This window comes from Mesitornis unicolor, unplaced genomic scaffold, assembly GCF_000695765.1.
Source record: "Mesitornis unicolor isolate BGI_N332 unplaced genomic scaffold, ASM69576v1 scaffold17550, whole genome shotgun sequence".
Lineage (NCBI taxonomy): Eukaryota > Metazoa > Chordata > Aves > Mesitornithiformes > Mesitornithidae > Mesitornis > Mesitornis unicolor.
In genome coordinates this window covers 4,457-18,290 of record NW_010156595.1, presented here as the reverse complement: position 1 = coordinate 18,290, position 13,834 = coordinate 4,457, and the positions used below count along the sequence as shown (strand labels likewise).

The 13,834-nt window shown below is 39.1% G+C and overlaps 1 protein-coding gene across 1 annotated transcript; it reads right to left on the bottom strand.

Moving 5' to 3' along the window:
• Positions 1–7,372: 7,372 nt before the first annotated feature.
• FBXO28 (F-box protein 28) lies at positions 7,373–13,502 on the bottom strand (the record flags this gene model as incomplete). Its single annotated transcript, XM_010193890.1, has 5 exons — positions 7,373–7,767; positions 8,264–8,320; positions 9,554–9,749; positions 12,259–12,397; positions 13,393–13,502. Coding segments are annotated over 5 exons (897 nt in total), but the record flags the coding sequence as incomplete, so codon positions are not given.
• Positions 13,503–13,834: the final 332 nt, after the last annotated feature.

Here is a 13,834-nt window from a genome sequence, read left to right as displayed (position 1 = left end):
GGCTGGTCTCGAGGGTCGGGGTGCAGGAAGCCGTCAGGCGCTGCTGCCACAAGGGAGCAGAGCGCAGGAGGGAGTGACCCTCTCAAACCGGTAACGAAGTCGCTGCCGGCGTTGCGGGTGCCTTTAATAAGGCCGTATGCATAACTAATGCTTAAGGACGGAGAAAAAATTCTCGGCTGGTAACGCTGGCCCTGCCGCCGGGAGCCCTTCCCGCTCCGAGGCACTGAGGGGACCCGAAGCTCCTTCATTGCCCGTGGTAGTGAGGGCCTGCAAGAAGGGCCTGGCATGTGAAGCCTCACCAGCTTCATGTCAACCCAGCCCAGTCTCTCCCCTAACGTGCATCCTGCCACCTTTAATGATGTTTATACAGGTTTAGCTGCTTGTGAGATTTATGTCGCTCTCAGTTTTTAGGACAACCTGCCCAGAAGGCACGCCAGACAGGCAGGCAGGCCAGGCAGTCTCACCTGACTGGCTTTCATAGAATCATTTGGTTGGAAAAGACCTTGAAGAGCAGAGTCCAACCATAACCTGTCTGCTACTAAACCATGCCGCTAAGGACCTCATCTATCTCTCTTAAATACTTCCAGGGATGGTGACTCCAGCACTTCCCTGGACAGTCCATTCCAAAGCCTGATAACCCTTTCAGTGAAAAATTTTTTCATGGTATCTAATGTAAACCTCCCCTGGTTCAATTTTAGTCCATTTCCTCTTGTCCTGTTGCTTGTTACTTGGGAGAAGAGACCAACACCCACCTTGCTACAACCTCCTTTCAGGTAGTTGTAGAGGGCGATAAGGTCAGCCTCAGCCTCTTCTCCAGGCTAAACAAGCCCAGTTCCCTCAGCTGCTCCTCATAAGAGTTGTTCTCCAGACCCTTCACCAGCTTTCTTGCTCGGCTCTGGACATGCTTCAGTGCCTCAATGTCCTTCTTGCAGTGAGAGGCCCAAAACTGAACACAGCCTCACCAGTGCAGAGTACAGGGGAAGGATCACTTCCCTGCTCCTGCAGGGACCTCTTTCTGATGCAGGCCAGGATGCCATTGGCCTTCTTGGCCACCTCTGCATGCTGCTGGCTCATATTCAGCAGGCTGTCAACCAGGACCCCCAGGTCCTTTGATGCCTGGCAGCTTTCCAGCCACTCACCCCCAAGCCTGTAGCATTGCATAGGGTTATTGTGATCCAAGTGCAGGACCTGGCACTTGGCCTTGTTGAACCTCATACACTTCGCCTCAGCCCATCAATTCAGCCTGTCCAGATCCCTCTGTAGAGCCTTCCTACCCTCAAGCAGATCAACACTTCCACTCAGCTTAGTGTCATCTGCAAACTTACTGAGGGTGCACCAGTTCCCTTGTCCAGGTCACTGATGAAACACTTTATCTTCTCTTTTTCCAAAGGTGAGAGATGTGTGGTTGTAAGGACTAGCTATCCTTTGCCAAGATCTTAGTTTTATTCAATTTTTTGTGGTAAGATATTTTAAGAACTTCTTTGACAAACTCCTCTGTAAGAATGAAACTCCATTTAATCTGTCCCTGCATCTATTTTTCTTATAATATTGACTGTGAGCAGTTCAGTTACAAGGATTACTTTATGTAGAAGTTGAATGACTACTTGCTTGGAGTTTTAGTTGTACATAAATCCCCTCAAATAATCTAAATTAATAATAGTGATTAAAAAAAGAGGAAGTGATCACAAAGTAAATTATACCTTATCTATTAATGTAATCAGCAGGATGACCATGAGCCAGCACTGTGCCCTTGTGCCCAAGAAGGCCAATGGCATCCTGGGGTGTATCAGGAGGGGGGTGGTCAGTAGGTCAAGAGAGGTTCTCCTCCCCCTCTACTCTGCCCTGGTGAGACCGCATCTGGAATATTGTGTCCAGTTCTGGGCCCCTCAGTTCAAGAAGGACAGGGAACTGCTGGAGAGAGTCCAGCGTAGGGCTACAAAGATGATCAAGGGAGTGGAGCATCTCCCTTATGAGGAGCGGCTGAGGGAGCTGGGTCTCTTTAGTTTGCAGAAGAGGAGACTGAGGGGAGACCTCATTCATGTTTATAAATATATAAAGGGTGAGTGTCACGAGGATGGAGCCAGGCTCTTCTCGGTGACAAACAATGATAGGACAAGGGGTAATGGACACAAGCTGGAACACAGGAGGTTCCACTTCAATTTGAGAAGAAACTTCTTCTCAGTGAGGGTGACAGAGCACTGGCACAAGCTGCCCAGAGAGGTTGTGGAGTCTCCTTCTCTGGAGACATTCAAAACCCGCCTGTACGCCTTCCTGTGTAACCTCATCTAGGTGTTCCTGCTCCGGCAGGGGGATTGAACTAGATGATCTTTTGAGGTCCCTTCCAAACCCTAATGTTCTGTGTGATTCTGTGATTCTGTGAATATCTCAAGGTTTATGATCCATCACTTAAAATTTATTAGTAAGAATGAATTTAAAAGGCTAGCTGCTAAAAAAGCCCCATGTGCAACTGTGCAAATGTAGGGGAAATACAATCCCCTTGTTTACAATCTAAAATAATGGACAAAGCGTAGGATCTCTAAAACATCACAGCTTCACGAATATTTTTGTTTACATGCATTTTAAGTCTGTGCATATTAAGATGTGAATTAGAAGTGAAAAAGGGGGCAAGTAGAGGAGAGATGGAAAAGTTTATTCACAACTTTCCTCAGTCAATCTGAGGAAATTTCAATTTCAGACAATCTGAATTTTGTAGACTTTGAGAGGACTGGTGCAGCATAAGAAGTAACCCAGATGTTCAGATTTCATCAAGGCCTTTTGTCCTTGCAAAGGGTGTTCAGTTTTACTTTTTGCTCAGTGACTGCTTCACAATAAACCAGGAAGTGGTTTTGTGTTACCACTGCAGAAGCTGACTGCAAAATTGCCAGGATCACAAGTGTTTCACTCAGGTGCACTCTGAGTACTGTACATAAAGTTTCTGAAAGTGTTCCCTTCTTGTTGTAGTTCAAATATTAGCACTGCTATCCATCATTGTGCTAAAGACCTTCTCCTCCATGGGAAGGAGCCTGCCAAAAGAATGAATGAGGCTGTTGATAAGGAAAGTTGCAGCTGTTGACAAGAGCATTGGAGGAGAGACAGAATATCAAGAGTTCAGTACACAGAGGTAGGTTTACAGGACTGCAAATGTATATAGGTTTGTAAATGGTCACAAGTTTCAGTAGGGTAATTAAACAGAAGAGTCCAGGTTTATAAACTAAACATTCCATAGCAGCCAAACAAGGCTTAAACAACTACAAAAAATATTATATAGGAAAGTTTGGGAAAATTTAATTGCCCAAGTGTCCTAGGGTGCAAAATGTTTTTACTATTTAATCACTGAGTCTTTCTGATTTAAGCAGCCCATATAACAAATACAGATATATTAGGTCTTCATCAAGCTAGCAGTTTTTGTATCTGACATTTTCCTTTCTGAAGACAAAGAGATCCAGTACCTAACGTGTCTTCAGCTGGCACAAGACTAGAACAAAAATCCTAGAGGGTTCAGTAACTTGTAATCCAAAGCTGGCAGCACATTCCCATCCAGCCATGAAAGGGAGATCCAGTAAGCACAACTGCAAGCACAGAGAGCACACAGAAAAGTGAGTTGGTCCCGGTACAAAGTAGCACAGGAATGGAATTGGAAAGTATCAGAATAGTTCATAGACACAATTACTGTAAAATAGACAAATGTGTGTAAAATAGACAATGTGTCAATAGACACATTACTGTAAAATACTACAAACTGAATTTACTGATGAATGAAATAATTATCACAGTAATTTGCCAGTTACCTTCTTAAATCATAAGGAACACACAAGATAGTGTAGTATCAGGTAGTCCTCTCCTGTCTGGACACATTTAAGTACATCCAGGAGGCCCTTGATGTTGAAAATTCAATTAGGCAATCTTGGTGCTTCCCACAATTAACTGTTAGAAAACTCAGTAAGAGCAACTATATTTCTGTCCAGTAGTCTTACTTTTTACATTAAGAAGTTATGTGAAGGCATCCTCATAACATCAAGGAACTATTGTGGTTAATTTTATGTGCTATGCTAAGAGAGTATCAGGGGTTGAAGGAGGTAACATTTGCTTGTATCTGCTTGTATCTGTTCTTTAATTGAGAAATTTATCTTAGCAAGCAGGTTGTCTTTCTTCCTTCAGGGCTTCCACCCTTAGCCCACATCCGTTAGCCCTTATTTAGAAGGTCCATGCACACTGCATTTACATACAAGTTGTTCAATGTGGGGAGCATGACCTGGTTGCAAAGAGGTCTCAAAAAAGTACCATTGTGGTATCTTCTGATACCGTTTTCACTACATTCATTAGATACACAACTCTAAAAAATCCCCAACCTTACTATGGAACTGTTTACAAAGCAAGATGCTGTTTTAAAAAAACAATAGCAAGGCTCAAGAAGAAAAGCTAGTTTCAGTAGTTTTAAGCTATTTTAAGAAACTAACTATAAAAGACAGGTACTTGCTTCCTCTTTCAACCCTGAGCTGTTGTTTCAGCCCTTGCTGCAAGCACTACAGCTGAACACTACAATGACTGCAAATAAAATGGTTTTTCATGTAACTTTGTGAACTACATCTTAGTCACATTAGTCTGAGGTTCTCCCCTGAGCAGATGATATAATCGCCTATCGCCACTAACTGTACTTTGAGGTTCATATACTAACTCATGTAAACTTGCATAGAAATTTACAGTCCAAAGTGATTTAGTTTTACTTCAGGCTATTTATCAGCTTGCTCATATATTGCAAAATGCATCCTTTTTTATTTAATAAGGGACAATATGGTGTCAGAAGTAAATGTTCCAGCTATTTATTATTTAATTCTATCCATACCATTGGTCTAAATTACAGCCTCATGTCTCCCTTCCTCCCCAGGAAATGAAAACGAAGTAGTGGCATACCTTTGTTGTGGCATTTTTCAGAGCCTGCTTGTAACCACCCCCTCTGCCCAGTAAGTTTGGTGGGCCTCGTTCAATTTTACTATACTTGGTAGCATGGAGAGGATCAGGATGCACCTGCCAACTTGCAGCACATGATACTTCCTTGGGTTGAAGGTTCCAAGTTGGCACCATTCACAGAAAATGTTTCATGTAACAATAGGCCATTGTTTTTCTTTCCAGCTCAGTTTACGCACAGCTAGAGATCCATCAAAATATAAATAAATGGTACTCTCCAATAATCTGAAACTATTTGTGTATTGTGAAGGGAGGGGGAGATTGTTTGCATCTTCCAGAAATGAGTAAAGAAACGGAAGTGAAGGATATTGAGATGTACAAATAAACCCTTTCAGTAAATGCAATTCATAGGTTTATACTTGTTTAAAAGTATTTAACCACAAATATCTGGTAATTAGACCACTACATCATAGATGACCATTAAATGAATTTGTATTAAATGATGTGTAGGAATTATAGCTATCACGCCATCCCTTTGTTTCAAAATTATTTTTAAAAGATAAAGTATATGCTAGTGTTTTTAAACTGAACAGCAGATACCTATCTTAAAGAGGTCTTTACCAGTAAAAAAATTCTGAGCCATGGAAGAACAGTAATAATAAATTCTCCTTTAGCAGTTTACCCTACCCCTCAGATAGCCTTTTATCACTTCCTTGATGCTTTTCTTAAGAAACATGTTTTTTTAAAGACTGAAAGTGCCCAATAAGCTTACTTGAAAAGTACATGTCTGCCAAAAATTAGGCATTTGCAATGTTACTTCTGATATAAGCTATGTTTTTTAAGTAGAAAGTGTAGCTGAAGTTTCAGGAAAAAATGTCCATTTCCCCATTATTATGTAACATTTGACCAGATAATTTCTGATGTGTTTGGTGATTTAAAAACAACCACTACATTACGCTGACAGCCATACAAAACATTAAGAGACACTTGCATTTGAACTCGTGGCAATAGTGTCAAGATTCTGAACAGCTACAAATGCAGTATTTGCATTGTTGGTGCTATACCAAGTTGAATTCAGTACCACCTAAACTCAAAGCAACAGCTGATTAAAAAAAGAAAACATAAGTCACATAAAGCTACATAGTTTAGTACATTAAAACAAAATGAAGACAATGGTATTTGTATAACATTCCAAAAATATACAGATGGGGGGGAGGGGGAATCACTGTATACAACTCTGAGGTTGTTAAAGTGACCAGAGAGACTGAACAGTGCAAGACATGCTTTTCCAGTTACAAGCTCAAAACAGAAGTGCAAATGAAATTAAAGCTTTGGCTGAAGAGATTTGCCTTTTAGGATAAGGAAAGCTTAGAATATTGTCATCAGTGTTACAGAGAAATTTCCATCCCACCCCACCCCCAACACAGACACACAAAATAGTTTAAGTTTTTCCATAATACAGCATTTCATTCAAGTGAAGTCCCCCCAACCTTGGTTATTGTAGGGACAGCTTGTTTGACACTTATCAGATATTGGCCTATGAATCAAGTGATGCACAGGCAGCTTCTCAATTCTCCAGCTTTGGCTAACAACACCTGCAATTTACAGGCAGGGACAGTGGCAGACAGCCCAGGTTCAAACTCTCCCGCAACCAGCTTCCTCAGACCCCCTCATTGTAAGAATGCAGTTGTGCTGAAAGCAGAGGCTAAGTTGCAGCTGAGGACAAGAAATTGCTTTGTAGGTCTCTGTGCTCTCTCCCAGAGTTAAGAACAATTTCAGGCAAGTGCTTTTAGCAGGCTAAGCTGTACATGCATCTACCCATGCAAACGTAGAATATGGCTCCCAAGACCTAGAACCAGGTGTGTGCATGTGAAGACTGGATAGAAGGCCCTTCCTTGTAAGTTTACAAAAATATATAGCCAATACTGTAGCTTACGAAGTCAGTTTTACTCATTACAGAGATGTCCAAAAAGTATTAACTACTTTTCAGACATTCCAGACAAGGTCACTTGTAACAAAAAAGGTCAAGTTCTCCAAAACAAGATTTTAAAAGTGGATCTTTCCTTCAAGTGAACAGGACATCTGTTTTTACACTTCATTTTTTCGTCAGTTAAGACTGAATTTATTTAAGATTTTATGTGAACATATGCATAAACACAAATAAGTTTACTTTAAACACATCTGCACAGAAAAGAGAAAAAAAGATTAACCCTTCAAAACATGACAGAGCAGGTCTGGTTAGTATGTATCTATTGTAAATCTTACAGACTCTGTGCATTAGGCCCACCCATACAGAAAGCAGGAGAAAAGTCTCAATGAAAGAAAATTACTGTTCAAGTCTACGTGGTGTTTTGAAGAGCCAGCAGCCTAAGTGACACCATGAAGCTAGTCACAGTATCCAAACAAGCAGATCCGCTTGGGCTACTTGAAGCAGTGTATCCTCCTGAAGGTGCCATTTACTCCCAAGTTATTTTCTGTTTCGAAGGCGTTTGGATTTCCTAGGACAGTCTGTGGATTCAACCACCTTCCTCCGTTTTCTAGGAGATTGTTCATTTGAGCCAGAACCTGAAGAATTTCCTACTGTACTCTCCATCACCTCTCGCAGCTTGCGTTCAAGCTCAGCCAATCGGGCATTCTGTTCACCTATGATTTGGGCTTGCTCTAGCAGTTTCTGGTCTTGATCTTGGACTTGCTTCTGTTGCTCTTGCACTTTGATGCGAAGCTCTGAGATTTCCCGCTTTAGTGCTGTCAAGCCTGTGCCATTTGCTTTTACTTGCTGCTGGAGTTTGGTGACTTCCTGTCTTGAAGGGTTCTGCTTGGAGAAGAGCTGCATCGTTGTCAGTGCTGCAGAAGGCCCTGGAACTTCAGAGAAAATGGTGATTAATCCTCTGCAACTTTAAGACAACAGTGGAAATTGTGTCCTAGATTTCATATTTTGCTTATCCCTACTATCCAATCATGAATCTGAATACTGGTTGCAAGTTACGTGAACATGTAAACAGATTTAGTCATTTCAGTGTCTAAGACAACCATACGGTATCTCAGAGCACAACTAGCTTAATTTAAAATACTGAGATTTTCAGTAGTCTGGAAAACAGCTCTTGATTCATTTCCTGTATATAAGCCACTCTCCTTTTGCTGTATCAAAAACTATGTAGAGATACTGTAATCTAGACTTAGTGTCACAGATGTTAAGGCAAAAAGCCACAACATGTCTATAAATTACTTATTATAGAACAGTTATATTAAATAAATATATTTCAGTAGAGCAGTACAATTCTGCTGTCTTAGTTGTAGACAGCTAAAGTTCTAAAATTTTGTGGTTTGGGGCTTAACAAGGTATTTCAGTTTAACTTACTTTTTAGAACGAAGGAATTAATTTTCCATGCTTCTTTAGAACCACTCTTCCTAAGTACTAAAACCATACTGGAATTTGACCTTGGGAATGTTGATTTTAATAATGTTCCTGCAAATCAAGGAGACTAACAGCTACTGTATAATTTCTTTCACTTTTCCTATCATAAAAAGCTATCTATAACTTTTGCTACCACTTTACTCTTCTAGCAATGCTGTACAAGTAAGATACAACTTTTAAGCACTACGAAGTCAGAACAGCCATACTCCTCCTCTTTTTGTTTCCTTTATGATGTTATTACATAGGTTATGCTCCTCCCTCAACACAAGATAGGCACTTTCGTGCCACATAAAGCCTTGGCCTTGAAAACTGACATCAACTCTGGTTTGGGGCAGTACTCCTTAACTGAGACTCAATGGAATTAAGTATAACTAACAGAACATAATTGAGAGGTGGTGTACACACTTAGGGCTAAAAGGACCGACAGGACATACCAGAAACAACAAGCTCCTACAGTTAGGGCTATCATTTTTGCTTAAGATGTTTTTTGTTTTGTTTTGGTTTTGTTGGGTTTTTTGTTTGTTTGTTTGGTGTTTTTTTAAAATTTGTATTAAGTTATCCTTTCAGAGAGCTAATTTCATAGTTCCTAAGAAGTGTGAAGATGTTCAGCTCAGGGAAAACACTACAGCTCTACTAACCTTTCACTTTTGGCCACTATATGAGGCAACTACCTTAGACTTTGGTTCACAAAAGTTCTGGAAAGTCTGACAGAGTCTGCAAAGGACCAGTTTAATTGGTTATTTATAGACTGTTATTTTAATTGCCTTTTCACTATTACCTGTAAGTATTTTGCTTGTTAGTGTATACATTAGCACCTCAGCAAAGTAAAAAAGCACATACAAGTATGTTCTAGCTCTCTACACACTACAACAGCTTAGGCTAATTCATTTGCTGGCCATCCTGAAAATAAAAGGCATCTACTTGTCATCTCGTGCCAAATTTCAACCAAGTGCAATGATAAAGTCTCATTCATTGGTGGCACAAAAGCATTTGTTTAATGAATACACACTATGCACAATTCTAACATACATTCAAGTGACCGTTCTTTTGGTAGTACAAAGGCTCCTTAAATTTCAAAGCAAATGAATTCCAGTTAGCATTCTTAAGAAACAAGTATCATCAATATTTATGTAATAAAGCTTGCATTTCAGGAAGTGAGCTTTAAAAAGACACAGTGCTGTGAATTTTTACAGAAAAACTAAATAAAACTTAACTATATGTTGGAATTAATACCTGGGGCAGTTCCTATCAAACGTCCCGATACATCTGACCCGGGCATCTTTCTTTTCAGTATTGGAACAATCTTCTCATCAAAATATTCCATAGCCATGGAGGAAATGTCCCTTAGTTCTTGAAGAACTTCATGAGCTCTCTGAGGAGCTCTTGTAGAGTTTACATACCGTAGGACACGATAGATTTCATCTATTACCTAAAACATTTAAGAAGAATTAGGAATTTCTGATAAAGGCAAGATTATTTCAGATCATTCTAGAAGTGCGGGCAAATTCAGGGGCTTTTAGTACGTAACTATTGCATACTACTGTGTACTTTAGCTCTAGATCAGCTTTTTGAAATGAAGTGCTGTTCATGATATATCAGAGAAGCTATTCACTCGATCTATCACAGCTCTCTTCACACTAATGAAATAATGTTCTTTGTGTGCAATTTTGTTTTATTACATCCATACCTGACTTCTAAGTTATGATTATGCTCTGGTGAGTATAGGTTATATTTCTTTTTGGAGAACCTGGAGCAAGATATTCTAAGCCACACTGCAGAGCAGTCGCTCCCCCAGCCAGTTACGAAGCATATGAAACACATGCATGGAACAACAAGAATTATCCTCATGTCAGTCTAAAGAGCTGTAAATATTTACTCGAGTCCACTTGCATACACCGAAAATATTCCAAATTCAGATGAAGTCCAAAATAAATTAATTTATAAAACATCAATCCACTGCTGACAGGAAACATAAGCACCCTCTTAACAGGCTTCACAAACAAGCCTTTTGGTTAGGAGAGATACAGAGAGATGAAAAGTGTCTCGCTAATCTATGAATTATAGGCAGGTCAAGACAGGAGTGCCAGGCTCTTATTACTGAAACTACTGACACGGGTATTTTACACAGGATGAAGAATGGTTGAAGAGTCTCCTAAAGAACACAGATCTAAAGGACTTCGAATCATTGGTGGCATCTTGTGTTTTAGGAAAGGAAGCTTAGCCAAAAAGTTGTAAAAGCTAGACAAGACTAAAATGTCTCATCATGCAACAAGCTTACAAAAGACTTCTCTAATTTTACCCACATTATACCCTGTCAGCAACATCATCTTCAAAGCATTCTCTTGCCACCCTCAACATAAAATCCTGCAGCAGTGCTCTGCTATCACCAGGATATGGTGATAGGCTAACACACAGTATGCCAAACCTGAAATCAGGATTCACATATTCTAACACAAATTCACTTCCTGACAATTCTGTGGCAGCTCAATTCAAACGAAATGTCCTGAGGGGAGCAGGGCAGGTGGGGGGGAAACCACAGACTGTAAGTGAACAATAAGCCTTAAATCTGCTTGACCAAAATAGGATTTTCTGGTGAACTGATACTTGTGCTGAGAGAGCACCAGCAGCGCTGGCAAACTCATACACTAAGTAATTTTTAAAAAGCTTTTTTAGCTGTTATATCACAAGGTCCTTACGACTCAGTGCCCACGAGGAAAATATTTGGCAAGCTCACTTGCCCAACTCCTGCATACCCCAGGTCTAAGCTGACTACTGCCTTTTCATCTGCTCTTCAAAAAAATAAGGCAACATTTTTTAATTATTCCATTTACTATGTAAGTGTCAAAGACTTAAGTTTATTTGACTTTATGTTATATTACATTTTTAAAAATACATGGTATATATAAAAATACAATATAAAGTCAAATAAGCATATGTAAACTATAACGATTTAATTTAAAATTAATTAAATATCAATTCAAGAAGAGTATACAGAAATCAAGTTACATTTTCAAGATAAAAACACACTTCATGCCAACAGCCTGTCCTACCATACTAAATGTAGAAATGCCAGTCATGCTTCACCTGAATCCATTTCTCTGCCCATGAAAAATTTATACAAACATATTCAAACCTCACATGGAAAGATCAACGAACAGAGGATTAGGCTAATGTTCACAGATCTTGTTTCAACCCTGAGCTGCACCAGTCTTCTGCAGATAATGATTCTGTCAATCCCTCTGTGCATTTCTGTTTTCACAGCTTATAAAACAGTGGTAACTCTGATGTGTAGCTTGCTTGCATAATTTGTATTTTATGTCAGGGTAGTATTCTGAAACACCAGAATTGTTCAGTAGTATTAATATTTAACACACTTCATCTACATGTAAAACTAATTCCACCTACTGTACAAAAATACCCCATCCACTGTAATACTGAACAGCGTTTCCACATACTAAATATCTCAATTCAGTTAATCTGAAGTACTCAAACCCTTAAGAAAGGTGCCTAAAATCTTCCTGATTGACTGGGTGCTTAGTGCTACATGTAGTCTAAATTACTACATCTTCTGACTATCTGTCCTCCAGCTGTTTTGTACAATTAAAATTCAGAATTAAACCCTGCATATCATGTGTTTTCTGTAAAAGGTCGTATAGGATATATATATACCACAAGTCAAAATTCAGAATTAAGAGATAATCTAAGAAAAATGGAAATCAAGATTAAAATAACTAATACTTCAATATAGTCTGGTTCATTCATTCCAGACTGCCTGTTCTAGCAGAGTATTGGCTTGTGTGTTTGTTTGCAAGTATCTGAAACAACTTCTGTGTATATATACACATTATATAAATTTGTATGAGCTGTCCCAGGTTAAGTTACACGATCATATTTACTAAACATAGATACACATTCACATAATGTAGTCTACATTTTACCTTTCCAGGTATGAAGCAACAGAGATTGGAATCCACATACTTCATGAAAGTCATATTTAACAGAGAAAGTCTCGTTTCTACAGCAGCAAGGATGTCTGCATGACGAGCTAATGAATGGTTCCTTCTTTCCGACTCCCGTCTAGAAGACAGACCATTAAGCGACAGTGATTTAACAGTGAGTCAACAACATAAAACTATAACAATCGCTCAATTTAATTTCGCCCTTAAAAGCCTTTGAGGTTTGGAATGTAACCACTAACATTAGTTCTGTTTTTAAGGGAAAAAATGATACAGATTGAGAACCAGCTAGTAAGAGCATACTACACTTGGACATTTGTTCTCTCAATAATTCCTACATCCTATGTGATCCATAAACTTCTTATGCAATTTTGGACTATTTAAAAACAAGCTTTCAGTACTAGCTAGCAGTGGGCACTGAGATGGTGTCAATATTTTTATCTTCTCATATTCCTACAGTTAGTACTTTAATACAATTAACATAAATGTAATATGTTACCAGTGCTTGCTACAAAGTTTAGTTTGAGATATAAGCTCTTTTGACAAAGGATCTCTACAGTAAGTAGCATTTAGTTTCTTCACTCTAGCTGGGACATGTGACAGGAGACAGCAGCAGCTGAACTTACTCACTGGAAAGAGGAGAAAAGACATTGCTTTAGTGAGAAACTAGCTCCCAGTAATGCTCACATGTCAATCCTCACCCCCTCCCTTTCCCCTGCTTAATCCTTGGCACTAAAAAAACTTGCTTTTTTTAAAGCAGAGTTGTAGCTAAATCATCAGTGAAGGCAGTCAGTCTTGAAAAGGAATGGCATTTATTCATTCCTTGGAGTCCTTACTTGAATAATACAGGACCCACTCTTCCATTTAGAAAAAATGAAGACGCTTCCCATATATTCCAGTTCTTAGTATACAATAACTGACATTCATCCTCACCATTATTTTGTAATTAGATCTTAGGTTCAAGGTGCTTTTGGAAAAAAAATGAAATTAAAACAAATGTGATGCAAATTTTCAGGATATGTAAGTTTAATCGGCTAGCAAGAACTTCCTTTTCAATAATCTGCTTAAGAGAATCTAGCACATTTAAGTTTAACTACAGTTTTAACTGGTACACACCTTGGAAGCTGAGCTTTAACTTGTTTTTGACACAAGTTGTGGTATCTTTCCACTTTCAGAAATCCCTGATTCAACATACGCTGGCAAACCAAGTCCATTCGCTTACAAACCTGTATTTAAGTAAAAAGAAAAACTTAAAAGTTCAGTTAAGGCCACAAGTCTTACAAAGCCAACTTGCACAAAAGTTTAAAGCAGTTGCAATTCAGTTCTGAAGATGCAAGAGTTTAGTGAGCCAACTGTCCTTTGAAATTGTTTTGAGGGTTTTTTTGTACTAACTTCTTTTGCACAGCTCCCTCTGTGACCTCACTTTTCAATAGATTAACTTTTCTTCTTTCTTTTAAATAAACACTCCTTCCCTCCATACACTACTTACTTCATCATTTTAAAGTCTATGTGAGTTTATGCCTTGAGGAAGAAGATTCTCATTTTGCCCAGAAAAGCT